A 24,290-nucleotide genomic window follows, 5' to 3' on the forward strand; every position below is an offset into this window, starting at 1 on the left:
CAAGGTAACTGTTGAACCAGCCATGTTTACTAATAAGGTAGTACATTTGGCTTCTCCAAGATGAGGCAGATGAGGATTTTGTTGGTTGGCAACAAATAGTAGCTTTTGTGGGGAGAGTCCGTGCATATAAAGGAATAGTAACTTCAGAGGTTGATGGCGTTGACATGAACCAAATGACTTACTTGATTCCAAAGAATTGTGTCAGTAACCCAGGTATAGGGTGGGCTGGGCTTATACACACTCTCTTTCTTTAAGATCTAAATTAAACCTCCTGCATGAATGGAATAAAAAAAAAAGTCCCCAAGTACCTCAGTGGCTCAGTCAGTTAAGCATCCAACTCTTGATTCTTGGCTCAGGTCATGGTCTCAGGGTTGTGAGATTAAGCCCTGCTTCAGGCTCTGCGCTGGGCCTAGAGCCTGTTTAAGATTCTTTTTCTCCCTCTGCCCGTTCCGTCTCCCCTCTCTCTTTAAAAAAAAAAAAAAAAGTCCCCTCTTTGGTGGAGTCAGTGGTTAGAGTGAGGATGAAGGACTCAGTGCTGTGTTGTGAGTCAGTCTCAGAACAAAAAGGTCTTTCTCTCCTCCCCCATTTCTCATTTTGTGTCTCTCTCTAGTGCTAACTCCCTCAAAGAGATCCATGTTGGGGACTCTCCTCCTTCCCATTTATTCTGTTGGCATTGAAGATTTATATGCCTTTTTGTGAGTTTGGAGACCCAGGGAATAGCTCCTGCTTGGGCCTTACTGCCTAGAATAGCATCCCTTTCACCTTCTCCATGAAAAAATAGCACTGGTCAACCCTTTGTCCTCTGAGATCTCCCATCTCCTCACTGACTAGAAGATTCCTCAGCCTGTTAAGAGTCCGTTGTTTCCAGACTAACTTGCTATAAGGCTGAGTGGCCCTCTCTTCTTTACGAGTTTTCCATTTTCTACCACTATTCTCTTCCTCCTCTACCCCAACCCTTACTACCCATAGTTTTCTCCCTTCCTTTCCCACCAAAACTCTCCAGCTCTAACTGGATAACTAGAGAGGTTCAGGAATGGAATCTCTGGCTGCCAAGCTTAAGCCTGGGTCCCTCCTCCTTCTTGGACCTTGTGATAGTTCATGTGAGTTTGAATTAAAGCAGTCAGGAACCTAGGCCACTGTTGTCTAGCAATCTAATTTTTTTCTTTCTTCTTTCTCACAGGCAAAGAAGAGGAAAAGGGCAGAGCGTTTTGGGATTGCCTGATGAAAAGCTCTTAATGCTTTCTATTCTCCAGTGGTTTCCATCTCTCTGACTTTTTTTGGTCATATATATACCTAAATGCACAGTCATGTGCCTAGGTCCTGCCTCGCAGTGAGAGAGCATGTATCCCGGGTACATCCAGGAACGTCAGCAGCAATTTCACTCATTGCTGTTCCAACTTTAAGGTTGTTGTTCTTGTGTTGTTGTTTTTTAATTATTATTTTGCTTGTTAATAAAAAAACGAAAGAAAATAAAACAATGTGTTTTATTAGGTGCTCCTTTGAGTTCTTAGAACCAGATTAGACCAGATAAGGGGAGCTTCAGGGACAAATATTACAGGGAATTAGCCATAATGCCTTTATCCTTTAGAAAATAACAAGGAAAAGGATTGAGTCTATCCCGTTAAGCCTATTTATTTCCTTCTTTCATACTCATAGGCATCCTTTTACTCTTTATCCTCCATAAAGAGGCCAAGTTTCACCCTGAATCTTTTGCTTCAGCAGGTTGACGTGACCCATTGAGTAAAGTAGGAGGAACACTGAGTTTTAGGAGGTGTAAAGGATATAAATACAAGGCCTGATGACTGGTAGTCTATTATGGAATGGAGTCCAGAAGGACCCTGTTTTCAGGCGTGAATTGGTGAGATACTGTCTGGTTTCAGCCAAGGCCAGTATGGGACCCTATTGTTTATGCAGGGGTACTCTAGCTGAGTACCCCTCAGAGCTAGAAGGAAAGTGTAGGTATTCAAAGCATGACAGAATGTTAGGGGTGTCAAGCATTGTCACCTAGATCATTGGGAACATGAACAGTGGACTGAAGGCTTCTTTTTTTTTTTTTTAAGTTGTGTGTGTGTGCCATGCGCACGCTTGTTTAATCTCTACACCCAGCATGGGGCTCGAACTCAGAACCACAAGATTGGATCAAAAGTTGCATGCTCTTCCTACTGAGCCAGCTAGGTGCCTCTGGAGGCTTCTACTTTCTAATCAAGTCCTGTGCTAGTTTGTCTTCTATTAGAGAAGTACACAGTTTTAGTGGCAGTGTTTCTTACATATTACTAAAATCTGTTTTCCTTGCTGAGCCGCCTCCTTATGTTTGACTCTCTAAGCAGATTGCTGTTTGCATTTGATGTTTCACCAAGATCTGAGATGTGCTACTTTTCTTTTTGGGTATGTTGGTGTAGGGTTTCTCCTCTTAATCTTTATTTTTGGACATCTCTGTGAGGTTGGTTTTGGTTGGTTGGTTGGTTGGTTGGTTTTTTTTGTTTTGTTTTGTTTTTTTGAGAATAGAACTTAGGAGCCTGGCACCTTACCAGAAGACTTTGATACCTTGATCAGATCCTGTGTTGCTGTGGTGTAATTCCTTATTTCCATTTCTACTAAAAGCTGCCTATTGTTGTGATTAATAGAAAAGTAATGGTTTGATCCCCTTCCTAACAATCTCTTTCCACAAAGTCTCTTTGGTTGCTAAGTAGGGCAGGGACCTAAGTTTATTTTAGATGCTTTAAGAAAACTGCCTGGAGAGCAGATCTAGAGATTGCCAATTTATTGTGAATTTTGCCCCAATCTGGCTGGGGAAGTAAGCAAAAGGGAACACTGGTTAAATATTTCCTTTCCTCTGGCCTCTTCTTTTTGCCTTCTTTTTCTTTTCTCCAGGCCCTTTTTTCTCTCTACTGTGTTTCTATCTAAAAACAACCACAGAAAATTAGTTGTTTTGTAGCTTGAGAGAGATTATAGATTCAGTAAGGGTTTTCTACGCAACGATGGGAAAAGTAAGAAATAGGTATAAAGGAATAAAGCACTGGATCCTTTGGAAATTTTTTTCAGTCTCTATATTCTAAAACCTTTCAGAAAGGTATTGAGCCTTACCCCCCCCCCCCCAGGATTCTCTTCCTGACGTTTAATCATTCTTTTCCCCCACTCAACTTACTTCCCCAAATCTTTGATACTGATTTTCTCAGTTTGTATGGATTTTTTAAAATAACTTTTTTCATCCCATTCCAGCAGCTGTTCTGTCAGCCAGAAGTCTCACCTCCAAGCCTAACCACCAGATCCTCCTCTTCCTGTCTCATGATAGTCATTCCACACATACTTTTTGAGCATGAAAGTTCAGGATGCCTTTGTCTTTTTTTTACTAATTCAGTCTTAAAATAGTCCCTTTAAAACCATTCAGGCTTGGGCCTGAGCCCCTGTGGCTCAGCGGTTTAGGTTTAGCGCCGCCTTCAGTCAGGATCCTGAGGACCGAGGATCAAGTCCCCGTCGGGCTCCCTGCATTGCAGGGACACAGACACTCTGCCTGTGTCTCTGCCTCTCTCTCTCTCTCTCTCTCTCTCTGTATCTCTCATGAATAAATAAAATCTTTAAAAAAAAAATTCAGGCTTGGAGTTCTTTATCTGGGATCCAAGTACCTTTCCTTCCTATCCCCCAGTCACGCTAGTGTAGCTTATCTAGGATTCATACGCAGTTAGCTGACTGTAGTCTTTTCCCTGTCCTGAAGCTATGACATTCTCTGCATACCTGGGAGCTCTTAATGAGGGAGTCTATAAAAGATGTGGAGGGAACTAGTTTCCTCAGCTGTAAATCTGCACCTTTTTATGGTTCTCTAAGAACCATGGGATTGTTCTCTTTTTCTCTACCATCACTCTGAACTGCCCTTCCCCCTACCCCAACTCCTGGGAATTTATGAATATATAGTGCTAGAAGCTTCTGTAAGGGTGAGAGCTATAGGAAGGAAGATGTGAATAAGAGCAGAACTTCTTGGGGTTGAGTCCTATTGCCATGTCTAACAGGAGAAACATGAGGGGGAAGGAAGGAGCTTCATTAAATAAGGGAGAATAACTTTTTCTCTGTTCTCTTCCATGTGGGCCTCTGACAGACCATCTCATTCCCTCTGATTATTGAAATCTACTAAAATCTAACCCCCCCATCTTCCTGTATATCCATATTCTTGTTTTTCCTTTCAAAGGGATTGAAAAATAATGGCAAATTTCACACCTTTGCAGACCCTTTGTGCTCCGGGTCATCCCAACTTTTTCTTTTCTTGTCCTTTGGTTTCCCTGCCTTTAGTTTTTCAACTTCTCAGATTACTATTAACAGAATGGATTAGAGTGGAATATTGTGTAGTAACTACTTAGGTGTAATTTGTCCTACCATGCTAGCTCTACTGGCTCTGAGACTGGGGAAGTCATTCCATGACTCTTTCCAGAGTGTACCAATAGCAGGCAACCCTACTGTGAAGGAGAATTGATAATAGATTGTGTAGTCGGCACAATTTGCTCACCGTAGTTTGCATAGTAATAATTCAGTGAGCTCGTAATTTTACTAGGTGATTTATACCTGGGAAGGTTTCCCTGAGTAGGTTCCAGCTAGAGGGTAGGGAAGGAACTGAATGGACTCATTTGAACATGGAGGGGGGAACACTGCATGTATAGATGCATTTAGGGGTTCTAAGAGTGGGAAGAGGTGGGAGTCCCAGGTGCCCCCTGCCCCCAGCTCACAAGCGAGAAAGCTGACCTTGTGGCCCTGGGGCATCAGCCTCCCTGCTTATGCCACACCACAGATCAGAGGCTGTAAATGCCACTGCCTGCTGGTTCTTAGCTTGGGGCCCTGACCTCCAAAAAACAGGCCAAGGAACAGTATAGGCTAGCTAGCTACTCATGCATTGGGTTGGAGGTTGTTTGGGGATAAAAGTCATCTGGCAGTCTCTTCTGGGTGTCCTTTCAACATAGGAAACAATGAGCAGTGAAGGAGAAAACCTATTTTTAGCTCAAGCCAAAAGCTAGGAGTAGGTGTGGATAAAGCAACTCCTTGGGAAGATAAAGTATGTAGCGCTTTATCCTCCCTCAACCTCACTCTTGTAGTTTGTCTACTAATAGAACTGACAGGGCAGGAAGAGTATGGTGGCACGCTGACCCCGCAGTGGCCCTGGCCCCCATTATGGATCAGGTCAATGTGACAGGAGCTTTCCTTTTTTTTTTCTTCAAATGTGAGTTAGCCAAGATTCTTTTGTTCTAGGTACATGGGAGACATTTTTATGCTGGAATCGAAGACTATTTGAGGTGCTTAATCATCTTGATACATTTACAACTTGAATGGCTATGTTGGTTTGGGTTGTGGATTTTGGTGAAACTTAGTTAAGGAAACTGAGGATCAGGGATTGGTGGGAGAATAAGACCATTAGCTGGGTCATCTTAAGAGAACTTTCAGATATTCTGTTATCTCTACCATCAAAAGTAGTGTAATTACTCTCCACTGTTACTCACAGTGGAGGCTGTGAGAGGGTTTTGGTAATCTTTGGGACTGTTTTGGATCAAGTTTTCCAGAGAAGAGTTGTTCTAGGTGCCCTCCCCTTCCCATTCTCTGCCCATGCTCCTTAGGACTGTATGTCCTCACCCTCATCCCAAATGCCCCTAATGGTTTTTTTTTCCTTGCTCCAAAGACCCCCATGTTCCTACTCCTTGAGCACAAGGTTTCATCCTCTCTCAGATCCTCTTTTGTTCCTGGTCTCCAAGGTATAAATGTGGCGCTTGGTTAGGGAGAAGAGTTCATCACTGAATTCTAAACTCTTTGACTGCTTTTATTTTTTTATTTTTTTTTCAGGTTCAAGTGCTGGATTGTGTCATGTGACCATCCCAAAACTCAGAGCACCCTATGGCCATCTTTGCCCTCTGTCACATAACTTGAAAACTGCCTGATGGCCTTTTTGCAATGGTTCCCTCCAGGAAGCCTTGATCTCAGTGAAGAAGTCCTTTCCCGGCATTCCAGTACCCCTGTCACCCCCATACTTCTCAGTCACCCTTAACAAACAAAGGCAATCACACACGTGGTGTAACAAATACACAAAGTAAATAATAATTACACTACTTATGATCAGAGGGGCACTGGCCAGGTCCACACACATCATAAAGTGGGAAAGGGGTTGCTAGTCCCCACTAGGTTGCTTTACTGTGCCCCCAAACCTCTTTACCCCATGACTCTTTGGGAGTGAGGAGGACCAAGGGAATGAGACTTCATAATATATGTTCAGAAGAAAAAGACCCTCCCCCCACAAAGGTCTTTATTTGGTGGTGTTAAAGGGGCATATTGTAAGTGTCCTCCAAGTCTAATGCTCCAGCTCTCTAGCATTTGTAGAGGGAAGTCACCTGATGTCTATTGCCCAACCCCCACCCTGTGCCAAGATCAAGAGACATGAGCATTTGATCTTGGAGGAGGCATCTTCTGTTCTTCACTTCTCTGTTCCTCCTTCAACCAAGGAAATGTGAATGATGTTGATGGGTCAGGTGTATCTTGTTCTCCAAGACTGGGGTAGAAGGAAGGATAGAACGGCCAGAGAGGAGAGGCTAGGGGTTAGCATAGATGTTACATGGGAGGTGAGTTGAACTGCTTAACAGCCCCTGCCCATTCCTGTACCAAATACCGCATCTCATTTTTTCACTATGGGAATGGGAATAAGATACTAAAGCTCACCAACATCACCTTCCCAAGGGTGGTCACATACCTTTGCCCCTTCCACCATCTGGGCCAGACAGGAGAGTCATACTCTTGGGAAGAACAAGCCTTTCAGGTCAGCTCTCCAGGCTTTAGTTCAGTACTGTTTGCATCAGACCCATAACTGCTGGCTCTACTTAGAGTGACAGTTTTGCTGAAGGTTCTGGACCTCCTCTCTTGACATCCTCTAGGCTCTTGTCTGGAGCCAAGAGGTCTGGTGGTGAGGTATGGATAGGGTGTGGATCAGGAGATTTCTCAACTCCTTGGCTTCAGGCACTGTCCATCTGGGAGGCAGAGGGGAACTTGTACTCTGAAGCTTGTGACTCCTCTAAGCCTCACATCTCTTCACCACTACTCTGGTGCCCTGGTTATCTGTCCCACAGCGAGAGGTATTTTATGTCCAATAAAGTGCCCGTGGTAAGTGCTCAGAATTCATCTCTTGGCTGTGGCGGGTGCTGCTATTTCTCATTCCATTGAGGGGAAGAAACTGAGGCACAGTGAGTCCAGAGGATGGTGGGTCAGGATTGTGGGAGGAATGAATAGGCCCAGCTAGTGACTTGGAGTGGCAACCAGTCCCTGCCTGCTTCCTAGCATTCCAAACCAGGGAGTCTCCATCCTTCCAATCCTCTGCTCTAACTGGCCTTGTCAGATGCTTTTCCCTTCCCCACTGTATCTGTTCCCTCCCTGCTGCCAGGTACTGCTAGATTCCAAAAATAAAAGATAAAAATAATTATAGACACTCTGCTCCCTTGTTCTCCCCGCTTCCACCCTGAGCTTTGGGGTTGGGGGAACTAAAATGTCCCCCCCCCCCCCTCCAGAATCCCTTCCATCTTGGTCTGCTGGCTCTATTCCCTAACCCAGAGCAGTGATTTGAATTCAAATGCCCTGTAACCTTCAATCTCCTTACTACTTCCTTGACCCCTCCTAACCCTTCCCAGACTCGTGACTCTGGGATCTCTATACTCTTATTGACCTGAAGATAGAGGCTGGGAGTAGGGGTATTCCACAGGCTCTTTGGTCTCTCTCTCGGCTGGGGGGAATTTGGGCATATGTGGGCCACACCCTCTGGCTAAATAACTCAGGACTATGAGGGTGGACCTGAGGGTTAGTTTAGTGGCTCTCATATAGATCCTGGATGTTGATGGCTCTCCCCTCCCCTTCCCCCTACCCCCAGCTCCTAAACCCTAACCTCATACTGTTTCTGTGACTGCTGGAATTCAGTACAACCCATCTGGCTCAGGAAGGTTAAGTTGGGTGATTATGGGTTGGAAACTCATGTGTCAGCCCTCTTGCCCTCTGCTCCCTTTCCCAACCCTGGAGGCTTTATACAAGTGCTTAAGTAGGTGGGTATTGAGGGAGAACAGGGTTTGGGGGAATAAAGGAGAAATGGGGCACAGTGGGCAGGGGCCCTTCTATTTCAGTAAAGCCAAATACCAAAAAAAAAAAAAAAAAAAGAAAAAAAAAAAAAAAAGAAAAAGAAAAGAAAAGAAAGAAAGAAAAGTCACAATAAATAAATAAATAAAATTCCCAAATCCTTACTTTTGCCCCTGCCCTCATTTCCCTTCCTTGGCCACTGGTGGAGGGAGAAAGGGAAGAAGCTAAGAATGGATTTTTGATTTCCTCCTACTGAGAATGGTAGTCAGGGGATCTCCCCAAACCATACCGAGCCCCTCACCTCGCCAGTGGAAGAAAGGAGGCTGGGTGTGGGGCTTTCTCTTATTACTCCATTTCAGCCTCTTTCTCACCGTTTATCTCTGCCTGGTCTCTCTTCTGCCTCTCTCTCCCTTTGCTTTCTCACTGCTGCTCTTTTTGTTCCTCTGTCTCTATCCCTCTGCGCTACCTCTGTCTCTACGTCTCTCTGTCTTCTTGCCAAACCTTCTCACCTGCAAACCTCAAACACTCCCCACCTGACCATGCCCCCTCTTCCCCCTGTTCCCCAAACCCCTCACCCATCAGTCCCCACCTGCCTCCCTCTGTTGTATTGCACACTGCTTGGGCAGGGAACAAGGTGTGATGTTCATGGGAAGAGGTGGAGGGAGCTCTAGGGCCTGGGGGTCAGGGGGTCGGGCTGGGGGTCTAGGGGTAGGGTCTATGGGGGAGGCATCCTCTGTCCCCCACCTTAGGAACAGCCACAGCGATCCACCACCATGCCAGGGATCTTGCCGTAGATAATCTGCTGCTTGTCATTGAAGTAGAGCATGTTGATTGGGGACATCTTGGTGGGAGTACAGCAGGGCCCAGCAGAGCCTCTTGGATTAGCCTGTTGCACCAAGTGGGTGTGCGGATACTTTTGCATGAACATGTACTCGCACTGGCCGGAGCAGTAGTTGGCCTTGTATCGTTTAGGCGCGATGATCCAGTCCCAGCCAAAAGCTTCAAAGTCCACAGTGAGGGGGTATCGGCAGCAGCGAGACTCACTCGAGTGCTCATCACAGTCCAGACCCAGATTCCGCCGGGACCGTTTTGTGTTCTCTAGGACCCGAAGCTCCATGAAAGGATGCTGGGGGTGAGGGAGAGGAGAAAGAGCTGTGATTGGGCTCTCAAGAGCGCCTCCTCCCTTTCCTTTCTCATGTGCCCCTCAACAGGGGAATCAGGACAGAGACGTTGCCTTCTCGGCTTTTCCCCTGCTCCTATACCCAGCCCCGTCCTCTACCTACTTTTCTTGCAAGCTAGCTCTCTCTCCTTCAGCTCACCTGGGATTCTCTCCTGGCACCTGACCCTGATCAGCCCCTTGGCCCCAGGCCTCATCAACAGCTCATTTTTGTATTTCCTTGGATCTCCCATTAACACCTGCACCCCAAATCCAGTTTTCAACTGTTGCCTGGCTTCTGTCTGAAAAATGATAGCTGCCACTCCCATCCCCCCCATCCCTCCCCCAAAAACCCTGCTCCTCTAGAACCAGCTCCTGGCCCCCAAGAAGTAATGCTGGTCCCTGCCCCTTCTCATTCCTGGTCTACCTCTCCAACATCCCACCTCCTCAGGGCCAGGTTACACAGATCTGCCGCCACATCAGGCTCCCTGCTCACCAGCCCCTCAGCTCCCGGCCCCAGGGAGGTGACAGCCAAGTCCGTGCCACTGGGATCAAAGGCGTTGATCTCGATGCCCCAGTTGCTCTGTGGCTGTCGGAACCAGCTGTGTAGCACTTGCTTGAAGTCAATGCTCTGCCAGTGGCCTGAGCGGGAGTGCAGCTCAATCTTGAGTGAGCGGATACGGATGTGACGCCGGCCTCCGCCCCCTCCCCCTGCAGTCCCTTCCCCAGTTAGGGGTTTTAGTCGCAAGATCTGCAGGTAGACTGTGGCTGGGCGGGGCACGGGCCGTAGATACACCCACAGCTGGGCCTTCAGTACCTTTGTGAACATCACCTTGGGGCTGAAGTGGAAATGGCAGCAGAGAGGGCTGCCGTCTGTCTGCACCGCAGGGTCCGCTGATAAGAGAGAAGGGGGCACAGCATCAGCAAAAGGTATTTGGGAAGGTGTCAGTAGCCCTGGGCGGCACTGGCAAGTTGGACGACTCAGTCTGAGTATTCCAGTTCTTTGCCCTTGTCTCATGTCTTGGTGACTGCTGTGTCACTGGTACTCAGAACAGTGCCTCCTCTTTCCCTATAGGACGATGCGTCTATCAGGCCTTTCTGATCTGATCTGATCCATTCCTTAGTCCATTTGCCCTAACACCTAGCCCCCCCCACCAGATAACCTGCAGTTATTTAGGGATTCCCCCCTCCTACCTGCAGCCTTCCATTCCCCCAGCATGTAGGGCTCCAAACTTTTCTGAACTTTTGATGTTCTTCATAGAAGCTAAACCTCATCACACCTGCCATTCTCAGGTCGCCTCGCCCCGCTTCTGTCCTGTTTTGTGTAGTGGCCAGGTGGAGCCTGGCACAGCCACCACCACAACCAAATGGTCTCGAGAGTGGATAACCAGGGTCCAGATGGGAAGCAGGGCCTAAATATATTCCATGAGGTAGGTTGGAATTCAGATCTAGGCTTCTTGCACCATTCCTGCCAGAAATAATACCCTCCGAAGAATGGAGTGATTGAAGCACTTCTTGTGCACCTGACTCCCCAACGCCTTGAACCTGAGAAAAAGATTCCTCAGCTGCTTCCTCATCATCAACACCATTACTGCCTCAACTTTTAAGGAAGTTAAACAAGGGGGCATCCCGGGTGGCTCAGCGGTTTAGCGCCGCCTTTAGCCTGGGGTGTGATCCTGGACACCCAGGATCAAGTCCCACGTCGGGCTCCCTGAATGCAGCCTGCTTCTCCCTCTGCCTGTGTCTCTGCCTCTCTCATGAATTAATAAATAAAATCTTAAAAAAAAAAAAGTTAAGGAGAAAAACTACCTCCTTGTTGTTAACTCCTATTGCCCAAAGCTTCAGAAATAATATTTAATACATCAGATCAAATGCAATGTTTTTTTTCTCCCCTGAGCTTCCTTTGGTTTCTCACTCAAGTGCCAGTAAGTCTTTACAAAGGTTTAACATCCCGACTTACATTTTGGCCCATTACGTCTTGTTCTGGACCAGAAATTGACCCTTCTTGGGTTTAAAGTCTGATTCTCAGCATCTGCCTCTGCTTCCATTTCAGCTCCCTTTTGGTTCCCCTTTCTAATCTCTTAGGTCAGTTGGAAATGCCCTAAATCATGTTTCCATCAGACAGGAACATCCATTCTCACTCTAAATAGACTGAGAGAAAAAGAGTCAGGAGTGAGCTTCCAGAGCTATGTAAGTATGATCAGGAAGTCCAGGCCCTTATGCATCACACCAGGTCTTGAGTTCTGGATAATCATGGAGGACTTAGCATCTGTTGTTGCCCATCGGCACTCCCCCAGGAGAAGGAGGATCCTCCAAGTGTGATGAGGAGGAAAGTGCTCAGTGATCTTCGTATATTCCAGTTCCTCTGGTAGCTTCCTTTCCCTTGGTTCTTCTCTGAGGTCCCAGGGCACTGGTAGTCCTCCCAATTATCCTCCTGCTGGAGCTGCAATGCTGGTACAAGGAGGGAGGATTCAGGGAGTAGAGATTCAGAGATTAGGAGAGTACCTGGGGCAGAGAAGCTGCTGGTGAGGTGGGGCTACTGTGCCTAATTTCATAGGGTTGTCTTACTTTCCCACCTGTCTTCACTATTAGCTACTAATCTCCGCGAGGGTGGACACTTGTCAATACTGTTTTGCTCACCACTGTAGCTTTAGTACCTCCCACAGTACCAAGCAGTGTTTAGTAAATGCATGCTAAATGAACTTCCCAAACTCCAAATCTTAACATATACAGGCAAGTGCCTAGAAGTTCTTCCTGGCATCAAAACACTGTTCTTTGACTACAAAGTGGGTTCAATCACTGCTTGAATCCTCATTGACTGTATTCGACCTTACCCACCAAACTTCTCAGTGATACAGATATAATTCTTTTTTTTTTTTTGATACAGATATAATTCTTGTTTCATAGGAATGCTGAACATTAAATAAAGAATGAAAATAGTAGTAGCTTCTCAAAAAATGCTGGTTTATTGTTAGTTTTGTAAGCTCTAAGCTTACTCCCCTACCTACGCTGACCCAAGGTTTAGAGATAGGGATCTGGGCACTAGAGCCTCATCCCTTTACGTCTTTGATTTCTTCAGAGTCCCCCATCTCTACACCCAGGGAATCACCATAGGCTTCTCTCCCAGCGAGGGTGGGGACAGTTGATACTCAAGGGGACTGGGCCAAGACAGACGGAGAAAGACAGACGGGAAATGGGAAGAGACAGGAGAGAGGCTGGAGGTAATGAGGGAGATAAGAACGGAGAAGAAAGTGTTAGGGATGAAGGCAGGCTGGAAGAGATGGTCAAGAGAACTGGAGGAGAGAAGGAAGGGACAGGAGAAGAGCTTGGTAGGGGAGAAGAAATAAGCTTGGGAGTCGAACACTGGGAGAGGGGGGGCAATGCAAAAGGAGTGGATGGAGGCTACAAAGTGAAAGGAGGAAGGTAGCTAAGCCTGGTGGGGTAAAGAGAGAGGATAGATAGAGAGAGAGGAACAAAGAAGGAGCAGGTAGTGCCACAGAGGGAAACAAGAGGCTTGAGAGAGTCCCCCCAACACGCACATAGGCCCAGCTCCCAAGGGGAGGGGAAGGAGCCACATCTGTGTTGGATTGATCGGCTTGGTGGCAGGCAGCAGGTCAGGTTTAGTAGGCGGTGCTGGTCTGGAGAGAGGTCATTGCACTATTTTCAGCAAAAGCCCAACCCCCTCCCAGCTCACCACCACCTCCTCCTCCACCCCCTCCCCACCCCCTTCCACTCTCTCCTCACCCAGGCTGGAAGGCCTAGGGGCAGGAGGTTGGGCTGAGAGGGCAGGGGCCTCCTGGTGTCGGAGAGGAGAGAGAAACTGAGGGGCTGGGCTTGGCTCCCAGAAGGGCAAGGGGGCTGGGTTCCCAGGATGAAGGCTGGGGTGGGAGAGCCCGAGAGGGTGGAGGGAACTAGGGCAGGCTCTGCAGCCTGGGGGAGGTGGGGGCTGGGGTCCAGGGCTGCGTGCGGGGGGAGGGGAGGAGGGGGAGGGGAGCGGAGGCCATCTCTGCTGACAAACACCTCCCCCGATTAGCAGAGCACAAGTCTCTTATTAAAGCGGGTCCCTGGGGATTAGACTATAAAAGTCTCTTTTTCCTTTTCCCCTCTCTCCCTCCCTTCCCCTCCGCTCCCCCTCCCTCTCAAAAGAGCTCGGCTTGGCTCTTAAAGGGGACGTACAATACCTGGCTGGAGACCCAGTTCCCCAGTTCTCCCAAGTCCCCGAGAGGACTGAGGGCGGAGGTTCGCGCGGAACCCCACCCCCTGGAGCCCTTCCCGCCCCCCCAGCCTAACCCGCACCGCCGGGTCCCAGCACGCAGCTTGCACGCACTTCCTGCGCCCTCCCTGGGAGGCTGAGCCTGCCCGGCCGCGGCTGAGGGATGCGGAGGGCAAGTCCACACCGACAGCACCCGGCCTGAACTCCTCACACTCGGTCCCACACCCACCACACTAGCTTTTTCCTCCGGCCCTTCCTCTTCTTCCAGCAAACTCTTCTTCAGGATTCCTCTACAACTGTTTTGTAGGATCCCCACCCCCACCCAGGCCTCAGTCAATTTTAGACTGACCCTAGCCCCTCTAAGGCGGAAACCTAAGGAACACAAGGGAGACAGAGGGACCCAGACGGATCCCAGGCTTTCACCACCACTGTCAGCGCCGCCAGCACCCTCAGCAAGTTTCCCAGCCCTTTGGGTTCTCTTTTCTTCCTAACCTGGCCAAGTATTGTGGAGTTAGGGTCTGCAGAAAAGCTGGTGGCCCTATGAGGCACTCGGCCTCCGAGACGCACACCTGGGTTCCCGTGCCTCTCCCACGGGGGTCAGCCACTAGGAGTCCACCTCGCCCCCAGCTTTTTATGACCTATCTACCAATAAACCAGCCCCCCCTTCTGTTCAGAGCCATAAAACGGAACGGGGGGGGGGGCGACTTTGCCAAACCACCAGGGAATAAGAGAGGGCCTGGTTTCCTGGAGTTGGACTGGAGAAGGGGTGAAGGGACCTCAGTGGGGGAGGGGAAAGGGAGTCATCTGACCCTAGGGAGAGCTGGGGGTGGGGTGGGGTGGGGTGGCCTGGATTTTCCAGGCCATAAAATTTCAAAGCGGCTCAAGTCTATTAACATGTTCATCTTCCGTTTGGCCGGGGGCTTGAATGCCTGGGTTCCCCGTCCCTCCTTATCTATTTCTTTCTTTTTCTCCCTAGGTCTCCCTGTGTCTCCTCAAGTCCAGTTCTGAGTAGGGGCGGGGGGACAGGAAAGGAAGGATAAGCTCTGAATAGCCAGGCGGGTGCCCTCAGCCCCAGCGCGATGGGACGGAGTTAGTTCTCTGAGCTCGGTCAGGAGCGAGAGGGCACGGCTTCCCAGCCCTTTGGGGGACCGGGTGTCAGAAGGGCTCTGGGTGAAATGGGTGCCCGCTGGGCCGCCGGGAGAGGCACGGGGTCGGGGACCTCGTTCCAGCCGGCGGGAGAGGGGCGCTCAGTTCTCTGCGGCCGGGGGGCGCGCTGCGGGGCCGGCGCTGGAAGGGGGGGGAGCGTCAGCGCCAAGGCCGTGGGGGTCCCGGGGCGGCCCGACTCTGTTCGCCCGCGTCGGCACCGCGGCCCTGCAGGGCTGCAGCTCCCCCAGGCTCCCCGGAGCCCCGCGGCTTCCTTGCGCACCCGGGCTGCAGGCGGCGTCTCGCGGCCCCCGGGGCCCGCCCTCCCGCCTCCGGGAACCGAGTGTGCACGGGACTCCGCAGCCCGTCTCCGCCGCTCGAAAAACTTCGGTGGAGCAGCCCCCGCCCGCAGCCCGTCAAGTTTGCGCAGGAGGGGCCTCCGGGCCGGAGCGGCCGGAGCAGCCGGAGCGGCCGGGGCAGCCGGAGCGGCCGGAGCGGCCGGAGCGCCCGCGTCGGAGCCGAGCCGCTCCTTCCCGGCGCCCGCGCCCGCGCCCGCGCCCGCAGCCCACCGCTCGCGCGCGCCGCCCACTTACTCTCCTGGGCCATGCTGATGACAGTCTCGGTGGTGGCGTGGTACTCGTCCTCCTCCAGGAAGTCCTCGGGCTGCAGCGCGTCGCCCTGGAAGTCGTGCAGGTCCAGGATCTGCTGCAGCGGCGGCGCCTTGGGCAGCAGCTGCTTCACCACCTCGCGGCTGATATTGGGCGCCTCCTTGAGCCGCAGTTTGCTCAGGATCTGCGACTTGATGCTCTCCAGGCGCAGCTCGCGGCTGTGCTGCCGCCACACGCACACGGGGCAGCCGTCGGGCTCCGGCGCCGCGGACGGGGCCGGCCGGCTCGAGCGCTCCCCCCCGGCCCCCGCCGCCGCCGCCGCCGCCGCCGCCGCCGCCGCCGCCGCCGCGGGGCCCTCGGCCGCCTCCCCCCGGGGCCGCAGCTCCAGGGCGAGGAGCAGGAAGCCCAGCAGCAGCGGGGCCGCGAGCACCATGCTGGAGGGGAGGGGAGGGAGGACTGGGGGGCGGGGACGCCGGAGTCCCGCGGGGAGGGGGCGGGGAGCGGGGAGGGAGGAGGCGGGGGTCCGGGCGGCGCGGGACTGGGGCGGCCCGGCCGAGGGGGGGCCGGGGGGGCCGGGGGCGGCGGGCGCGCGGGCGGGGCGGGCGGGCGGCCGGGGCGGGCGGCTGGGGGGGCCCGAGCCCGGGCCAGGCCCTTTATAGCCCCGGCCCCCGTGTCGTCAGCGGCCGCGATTGGCTGCGGAGCCAACAAAAGAGGCAGCGCTGTCATCCGAGGCGAGAGAGGGAGCCGGAGAGAGCGGAGGAAGCGAGGGAGGAGGGCGGGAGCGCGGGAGCGCGGGAGCGCGGGCCCCGAGAGGGACGGGGTGAGGGCAGGAGGGGGCGCCGGGGCGCGCCGGGGGCGCCGGGGGGCGCCGGGCCCAGAGGGCAGGACACAGAGCAGGCGCCCAGGTAGGTGAAGAGGGGGGCGAGGAGGCAGAGACAAAGGGGGATGCGGGGGCGCCGGTGGGAGGAGACGGGGAGGCACGGGGCCCGGCAGCCAGGACGCGGGTGTGAGCGGCGGGACGCGGGGCGGGGCGGGGCGGGGGCGGCCCGGGGCGCAGAGACAGACCGCGCGGAGCCGCCGCCGGCCACTCGCGAGGCGGGGACCCCGGCGCGGAACCGAGCCCGAGAGCTCGGGCTGCGGGCTGCGGGCGCGGGGGACAAAGCCCGGAGTCCCGCGGCCGAAACCTACAGGGAGACCTTGGCGCCGGGAGGGGGCCTCGCCCTGAGGCCGCAGCCGGGAGGGAGGGGGAGGCGGAGCCGGGGGGGGGGGCAGAGACTCGAGGGCAGGGAGCGAGCACCGGGCAGGGGGCCCAAGGGAAACGTCCACCGGCGCCCCGGAGGGCAGCAGGGGCCGGGCTCGGGGGAGCTCTGGGGCCGGGGTGGAAGGAGGGGCCTGGGGGCAGGAGGGACACGGGGCACGAAGGCCCGAGGCGCCCGAGCAGGTAGGGGCAGCGCTGCGGAGCCTGGAGACAAAAGGAAGCCTCGGAGCTGGGGAGGCCGTGGGGAGGCCGAGGGGACAGGGGCGCGGGGCGGCCGGGTGGCCCCCGCAGGGACAGGGCCGAGGTCTGCCCTCAGGCGGGAGCCGCAGACCCCAGCTGCGGGGGGGGGGGGGAGCCCGGAGGTGGGGCGGGCCCCGGGCCCCGTGGCCGATGCTCCCCAGGTGCTTGGCTTCTGGCTCCGGGGTCCTCTTCCCGGGCCTCGGTTTCTTCGGGTTTATCGCTGGAACCCGGGGCCTGGAGGTCAGTCCACAACCAATAGGTTGAACATGCTGTGGGGGATCAGGTCTGGCTTGCTCCCGGGGCGCGCACGTTCACCGAAGCTGTTGGGCTTCTCCGGCAGAAGGAAGAGACCCCGGTTCCTCTCTGGACTAGAGCCCAGGAACCGTGTCTGCAGGCAGGCCCGAGGGAACAGCGGAGGGACAGAGTTGGCTGGGGATCTGGGGGAGCTAGGGCGGGCGGCCGGCCAGGGCTGCAGCAGGGAGACCAGCAGGGCGAGGCGGGAGCTCTGAAGAAACCGACATTTCTCTGGAGAACAGGAACGAAGCCCGCGGCCCAGTGCGATGCATTGAGCCAGTCCCCTCCCTTGCTTTGGGTGCACGCGGGCACCTCAACGTTGCATCCGATCTCATCTATAAAAAAGAGTATCACACCGTCTCCCCTTGTATCACAACAACTAGTTGTGAGGATTGCACAGTAGCCAATCCATAGTGGCCTTCCTGGGCTAGCTCTTCCTGATTCTTTCTTAAGATTTTAGAGAGAGAGAGAGAGAGACCGACCCAGGCAGAGGGGGAAGCAGGCCCCATATAGGGAGCCCCATGGAGGACTCGATCCCAGGTCTCCAGGAGCACACCCTGGGCCTAAAGCAGGCGCTAAGCCACTGAGCCACCCCGGGATCCTCTGCTCTTCCCGATGCTTTTCTCTCCTTCCTCATCTCCTAGAGTAGTGATTGCCTTTATCACCGTTTCCTGGCATAGCCTGTTCTCCAAACGACTCCTCTGGTGGCATTTCCTCAGCAAAAGTGCAGACTCCTTGAGAGCAGAGGTGGCGTCACCTCCTTCGACTTCCTTGGAGGAGGTGGCCCAGCCTTCACTCCTAACTTCACACCTAAGCATGGTGTGTGTGTGTGTGTGTGTTTGTTAAAAAAGACTTTTATTTTTGAGGGAGAGGGAGACCCCCCCACCCCCAAGTAGGACTCCAGGATCATGCCCCGAGCGAAGGCGGACGCTTAACCAACCAAGCCCCGGGCTTCCCACCCGGCGCATTTCCAACAGTAGGCCTATGACAGATGCGAGGATGGTTTTCCTCAGGAAACGTTGAGACTGGACGGACACCAGATAAAGGGTACCGGCCAAAACTCCAAGCCAGGTGCCTCCTTGATATTGCCATCTGGATGTTCCCTGCCACCTCAAACACTGTAAGTTAAATATGATAGAGAACTCCTTCTCTCTCCCCAAAATGTGTTCTCGTCTTGCTGAGGCACATTGTCACCTTACTGAATGACAGTCATCCAGGCCAGAAGCCTGCAGGTAGACTTCACCTGCTTTCTCTTGATCATCTCTGAATCTTTGTATAAGCTGTTGCCTTTTCCTAGAACAACCCCCTCCTACCTCTACTGCCCCCACTCCCCACTCCCTTGGCCAAATTTATTCTTCAGGTTTCAGTATAGACAAGACTTTAGACAGGAGTCTTCCTGGAGTCCATTGCTGACTCCATGCCTAGAGTACTTGATCTTCCTAGCTACGCCTGCACCCTTCTGTGTAGCAGGGAGGTTGCTCTCACAGAGCTTCTAGACTAGAGCAGGGCTGCCTGGGTTCCAGGTCCAGCCCTCCCACTTTTCTGGCTCTGTGAACTTGGCTCTGTCTGCCTCAGACTCCTTATCCGTAAGATGGGGACGACAATACTGTACCTATTTCATAAGGTTATGAGGATTAACTGCCTGACACACAACTCCTTTTTCCCCCCTGACACGCAATTCTAAATGAGGTCATTAGTCATTGCTATTCCCCCAATCTATCAGCCTTACAGCGTGAGTGGGACCCAAGAGAGCAGGACATTTTCCACCAAAGTGTTCCTTAGCTCCTTTGAATTAAGAATTAATGAACCCTGTTAACTTGTCAGAGCCGGGTTGGGGAGAGAAAACTGGGTATTTATGGCCGTGAGGAGTTGTGGGTGTCTGCCCAATGCCAGAGAGCGGGAGTCGGGACCAGCTCCTGGGACAGAAAGGATTTCCGCCTCTGGGCTTCCCTACCAGCTCCAGGGCCCTGCTTAATCCAACGCGCGGACAAGGCTGCCATCTGGGGGTCGCATCTGGAATTTGAGCTCCTCGGAGGCGGGAGTAAACCTGCCCGGGGGTGCATACCCAGCGTGTTTGCAGTTCTGATCAGAACCCGTTAAGCCTTGCTCCCGTCTGCGGCCCCCCCACACCCTGGCCCTTTCCTTCGTCCCTCAGGCTTGGTCACCGTTCGGTCCCCTGGGTTGCAGGATCTAAGCCCTGGGAGGTCTCTTCGGGGGCGTCGGACTTCAGCTGCCCCAGACCCGGTTCCCGAGGCGGTGCCCCGCGGGCTTCGCGGGGAGGAGCCGGGGGAGACCCGCACCTCAGGTCCCTTCCTCGCCCGCGGGGCGGACCGGGGCTGGGGCCCCGCCCACTGCCCTGGTCGCCCCGGCAACCGCCCTCCGCCGGGGGTGCCCGGCTCCCGCGTCGCCCGGGCAACCGCGAGGCCCGCCGGCTTCGCGGTCCCGACTGGCTCGCGGCAAACGTGGGTCGCGGCCGGAGGGGGGCGTCGAGGCGAGAGGCCGGCGAGCCGCCCGGAGGGACGCGGCCGGCGTCGGGGCCAGCGCGGGCGCCGCCTCGGAGGGGGAGCCCGAGGCCCTGGGAGCGGAGCGGGCCGCCCGGGGTCAAGGCCAGCGACGCCCGGGTCACGCGGACAGCTGGGGACCGGGGGAGGAGGGCCCCGCCCCGCGCACCCCTGCGCCGCGGCCCCGGGGCCTCTCGGGCCGCCTCCGCCCGCCCCGTCCGCCGAGAGGCCCCGTTCTTCGGGGCCTTCCGAGGGGCGCGGGGACGGCGCGGAGGGGCTTCCGTCGGGCCCGGCCCGGGGCTCCGGCCGCAAAGCCCGGGGCGCCGGGGGGACTCGTGTGCGCCCGGGGCCCCGCCATCCCCCGCGGGCCCCCCAGGGCCCCGGACCTCGGCCCCCGGGCCCCGGAAGGCCGCACGGGGGCGCCGCCGGGCTCGCCTCCTAGGCGGGGTGGGAGGCAGCGCCGGCCCGGGAGCGCGGAGCCCCTCGGGGCACAGCCCCGGCCTTCCAGAAGCCGCCCCCTCCCGTCCTCCCGGGCAGGCCCGGCCCCCTCCCACGGGGCCCCCAGCCCTCCCGTCTCGGGTCCTGCCCCTGCCGCGTCTGCCGGCCCAGCGCGGGCCCGGGCTCCTGCGGGGGGCGGGGGCCTGCGCGGAGCCTGCTTCCCCCCCTGCCGCGGCTCCGGAGCCTGACGGCTGCCGGGTGAGGGCCGCTGCCTCGGGGCTGTTCGGAGGGAGGCTAACGGCCGGGAGACGGCGCGGGGCGGCGAGGACCCGGGGTGCTGCCGCGCGAGGGACGGAGGCGCGCGGCCCCGTGGGGTGTGGACGCCGGGGGCGGGGCCCGCGGGAGGGGCGGGGCCCGCGGCCGCCCTCCAGGCTCCCCTCCCGGCTCCCCTCCGGCCGACCCGCTCCCACACTGCACTTTTACCTGTGCCTAGGTTGCAATCACATTGAAGCACAGCCAGGTCTTTTTTTTTTTTTTTTAAGATTTTATTTATTTATTCATGAGACACACACACAGGCAGACACACACACAGGCAGAGGGAGAAGCAAGCGCCACACAGGGAGCCCCACGCGGGCCTCGATCCCGGGTCTCCAGGATCACACCCCCGGCCGAAGGCGACGCTAAGCCGCTGAGCACCCCCCCCCCCCCCCCCCGCCCCGGGCTGCCCCGCATAGCCAGCCTTACTCATTCCAGAGTCCCGGTGCCTGGCACGTTCGGGCTTTCCACGACTGGATGGACGGATGCCCCAAGGACCCACACCCGAAGTAACCACCACAACCCTTCGTTGCCTCTTTTCATGGCTCCGATGGTACATCTGCTCCATCCCAGGGGAAAACTTAAGTGGAAAAATTCTCAGGGGGAGACCCTGCCGCCTTGGGTGGCCCTGGATCAGAACCCCACAGCAGGGGCGCCTGGGTGGCTCAGGGGTCGGGTGTCTGCCTTCAGCCCAGGGCCTGATCCCGGAGTCCTGGGATGAGTCCCGCATCGGGCTCCCCGCAGGGAGCCTGCTTCTCCCTCTGCTTGTGTCTCTGCCTCTCTGTGTGTGTCTCTCATGAATAAATAAATATATATATTTTTTAATTTTTGCATATAATTTCTTTTTTTTTTATTTTATTTATGTTACAGAGAGAGAGAGACAGGCAGAGACACAGGCAGAGGGAGAAGCAGGCTCTGTGCACCGGGAGCCCAACGTGGGATTCGATCCCGGGTCTCCAGGATCGTGCCCTGGGCCAAAGACAAGCGCTAAACCGCTGCGCCACCCAGGGATCCCCAATATATTTTTTATTAAATAAAAATCTTAAAGAAGAAAAAAAGAACCACCTAGCAGCTGACCTCCTGGTGCATGCCACGGGATGGGGCTGCCCGCCCTGCTCACACCCATCTGGGCACCTGGACTTGACCCCACAGGCAACAGTAAGGAGACTGGGACAGCAGCTGGACAAGGTCGGGAGGATAAGAGGCCAGAAGTCTGTGGGGGGGGGGGCAAGGAGCAGGGCAGGGCAAGGACAGGGACAGAGTGCTGAGGCTGGAGCCTGGGCAGTGGGGGGTGGGGTGGGGTGAGAACCAGAGCTGGGCCCACAGCCAAGGCCAAGGTGGGAAGAGGGATGGAGAGAGGCTGAGCTGGCCCACCCAACCCTTCCCTTGGCACAACAAGTGGACTGGAGTCCAGCTATTTCTCAAGGCAAAATTATTTTCATTCCTGGAGCCCCAAACTGGGTACGCTAGAGCCTCAAGGCAACGAAGGCTTAGGGTAACAAAACTGGTCCCTTTAATTCCTTGGTCTAGCCTTACAAGTGTCCAGTGATGTAGGGCCCTGGGAGGTGTGGGAGGGAGTAGTTTCCCTCCCGCTTAACTGGGAGGAAGCAGAGGCTCAGGAAGGTGAAAGTTTAGCCAAAGTCACCCCATTCTTGCCAAGTGGAGCGCGGGGTGGGGGGGGCACCAGGGCTGCGGCCTCCACCTGGGGTGAGGGGTGCACACCCGGAGTCCCAGTGTCGCTCACCTGCAGGCGCCCCAGAGCCTTGCTTTCCTCACAGGGAGGATGTAAGGTCACTGTACCCTGATGCTGTTCTCCGGGGTCCTGGGGCGCTGTGACCTGTCTTGCCCTGGCGGCTGGGGGAGGCCAAGAGGGCCACCCCCCGGGGACGCTCGGCAGGGCGGCTCTGGCCTCGGCCCTGGGCTGATCTAGCCCTGCAGTCGGGGAGCTGCCAGCCAGCACCCGGGCCTCCCTTATGGGATTTATTTATTTGTTTGTTTAAAGATTTATTTATTTATTCATGAGAGACACAGAGGGAGAGAGGCCGAGACACAGGCAGAGGGAGAGGCGGGCTCCCCACGAGGAGCCCGATGCTCAATCCCGGGTCTCCAGGATCACGCCCTGGGCCCAAGGCGAGCGCTCAATGGCTGAGCCACCCAGGTGTCCTCCCTCTCCAGGACTTTTCTATCTCAAACTGAAACCCACTGATCACTGACTCCCCATCCCTCCCCCGCCCCCGCCCCCGCCCCGGTAACCACCTTTCCACGCTCATCTCTGTGGATTTGACGAGGCACGGGGCATGGGCTTTTGCCCTCCGGCCAGGTCCACACTGGCTGAGGGTGCGGGTGTCCCGGCCCTACCGTCTTCCCTCCACCGTCCTTTCTCTCCCGTTGCTGCCACCGCTGCTGCCACTGCTCTGCACTCCCCCAGGTTCCTCTCACAGGCCCCCCTTCTCCTGACCTTCACCCCAGCTCTGGGCTAGCCCACCTGGATGTCTCCATTTCCCTCTCCTCCCTTCTTGGGCACAGCAGGTGCTCCGGATCCTGCCCTGACACCACTCTGAAGGCCACCCCATCCAATGGCCTTCTCTGTTTCTCACTCAAGTTGACCTTTCTGTATTCCCGATGCTCCTGGCCTGAGTAGGCCCCTCCTCCTGTCCTGAAGTCCTCTTTCCTCTTGGCCCCCAAGAGAGAGCTGAAGAACACAGGCTTTGGAACCCTCAGAGGTCTGGGTTCCAATTCTAACACTGCCTTTACTGGCCGGACTTTGGGCATGTCATTGTGTGTCCTGGAGTTTCAGCTTCTTTATCTCTAAAGTGGGACAAATCGGGGATCCCTGGGTGGCGCAGCAGTTTGGCGCCTGCCTTTGGTCCAGGGCGCGATCCTGGAGACCTGGGATCAAATCCCACATCGGGCTCCTGGTGCATGGAGCCTGTGTCTCTACCTCTCTCTCTCTCTCTCTGTGACTATCATAAACAAATAAAAAAATTAAAAAAAAATATTAAAAAAAATAAATAAAGTGGGACAAATCATCCAGATCTCGAAGGTTGTTCCGAGGGGCAAATGAGCTAATGTGTATAATGCCAGTACTGAGCCTGGGGACCCAGCTGCAGCCCCCTTCCCCTTACAGGCTACTGACCCCTCCCACATGTTCCTGGGATGGAAGGGTTCCCCGAAGCCCTGTCTTTGTTTTTCTCTCTGGCTCTGGCCCTCACGCATCTATGAATGTACATATCACTTTTCCTCCCTAGTCTGACTATCTCTCTCCCGAGTTTCACATCCCCAGTGGGTGCTTCCTGCCTCGGGTGACCACCACCTTCTCCCCTGGGCACCTAAGTTCAGAAGCTCTGAGTCATCTCACACTTTTCCTACTTCCTCTCACTTCTACAGGTAAGAAGTCATCCAGTCCTTTGTTTACCCTCTGAAATGCTGCCCAGACTTCCCTTCCTTCCATGGTTCCAGCCTCCTCTCCCTTGGATGGTGGCTGTGCTGTCTCAACTATCTCCTGGGCCCCCTGCTAGTTCTTTTGTTTTCTTTTTTTTTCTCTTCTTTCTCTCTTCTTTTCTTTTCTCTTTTTCTTTTCTTAAGCAATCTCTACATCCAACATGGGGGTTGAGCTCACAACCCTGAGATCAAGAGTTACCTGACTGGGGAGCCTGTGTAGCTCAGTGGGTTAAGTATCCAACTCCATCTCAGCTCAGGTCATGACCTCAGGGTTGTGAGATTGAGCCCTGCATGGGGCTCCCTGCTCAGCGTGGAGTCTGCTTGAGATTCTCTTTCCCTCTCCCATTCATGCTCTCTTCCAAATAAATAAATCTTTAAAGAAAAAAAAAAAAAAAAAAAAAAGGAGTCCCATGCTCTTCTGACTGAGCCAGCCAGGTACCCACCTCCTCATTTCAATATAGGTCCAACCCCAAGATAATTTACCCTCTCTGAAACTCCTCACCGCCTTTATTTTTTAAAGATTATTTATTTATTCATGAAAGACAGAGAGAGAGAGAGAGAGAGAGAGAGAGAATGTTAAGCAGGTCGCACACCCAGGGCACCTGGT

The 24,290-nt window shown here is 54.6% G+C and overlaps 2 protein-coding genes across 3 annotated transcripts in view; one reads left to right on the top strand and one right to left on the bottom strand.

Moving 5' to 3' along the window:
* Positions 1–1,475, top strand: part of LOC121491486 (SAP domain containing ribonucleoprotein) — a 50,316-nt gene extending 48,841 nt beyond the window's left edge. The window contains exon 11 of the mRNA XM_041756452.1: positions 1,181–1,475. Coding sequence (XP_041612386.1) covers positions 1,181–1,222 — 42 coding nt within the window. The 3' untranslated portion in view covers positions 1,223–1,475. The remainder of the gene's footprint in view (positions 1–1,180) is intronic.
* Positions 1,476–5,786: 4,311 nt separating this feature from the next.
* Positions 5,787–15,662, bottom strand: GDF11 (growth differentiation factor 11). Of its 2 annotated transcripts, XM_041756444.1 has the most exons (4): positions 15,182–15,662; positions 9,729–10,126; positions 8,821–9,202; positions 5,787–8,114 (listed from the first exon to the last, which is right to left on the bottom strand). In XM_041756444.1, the coding sequence occupies exons 1-3, from the start codon at positions 15,627–15,629 to the stop codon at positions 8,822–8,824; spliced, it is 1,227 nt and encodes a 408-aa protein (XP_041612378.1). In that variant the 5' UTR covers positions 15,630–15,662; the 3' UTR covers positions 5,787–8,114; position 8,821. The 2 variants fall into 2 exon arrangements, with proteins under 2 accessions (XP_041612378.1, XP_041612377.1); XM_041756443.1 differs by having other exon boundaries at positions 5,787–9,202; positions 15,182–15,661.
* Between the last annotated feature and the right edge of the window lie 8,628 nt (positions 15,663–24,290).

This window comes from Vulpes lagopus, chromosome 5, assembly GCF_018345385.1.
Source record: "Vulpes lagopus strain Blue_001 chromosome 5, ASM1834538v1, whole genome shotgun sequence".
In the NCBI taxonomy this organism is placed as follows: domain Eukaryota; kingdom Metazoa; phylum Chordata; class Mammalia; order Carnivora; family Canidae; genus Vulpes; species Vulpes lagopus.

Coding starts and splice junctions, on each gene's coding strand:
- GDF11 (XM_041756444.1), bottom strand. CDS start 15,629: ATGGTGCTCGCGGCCCCGCTGCTGCTGGGCTTCCTGCTCCTCGCCCTG. Junction 10,127..15,181: donor CATCAGCATGGCCCAGGAGA/GTAAGTGGGCGG, acceptor CTCTCTTATCAG/CGGACCCTGCGGTGCAGACA. Junction 9,203..9,728: donor GGCCGGGAGCTGAGGGGCTG/GTGAGCAGGGAG, acceptor CCTCACCCCCAG/CATCCTTTCATGGAGCTTCG.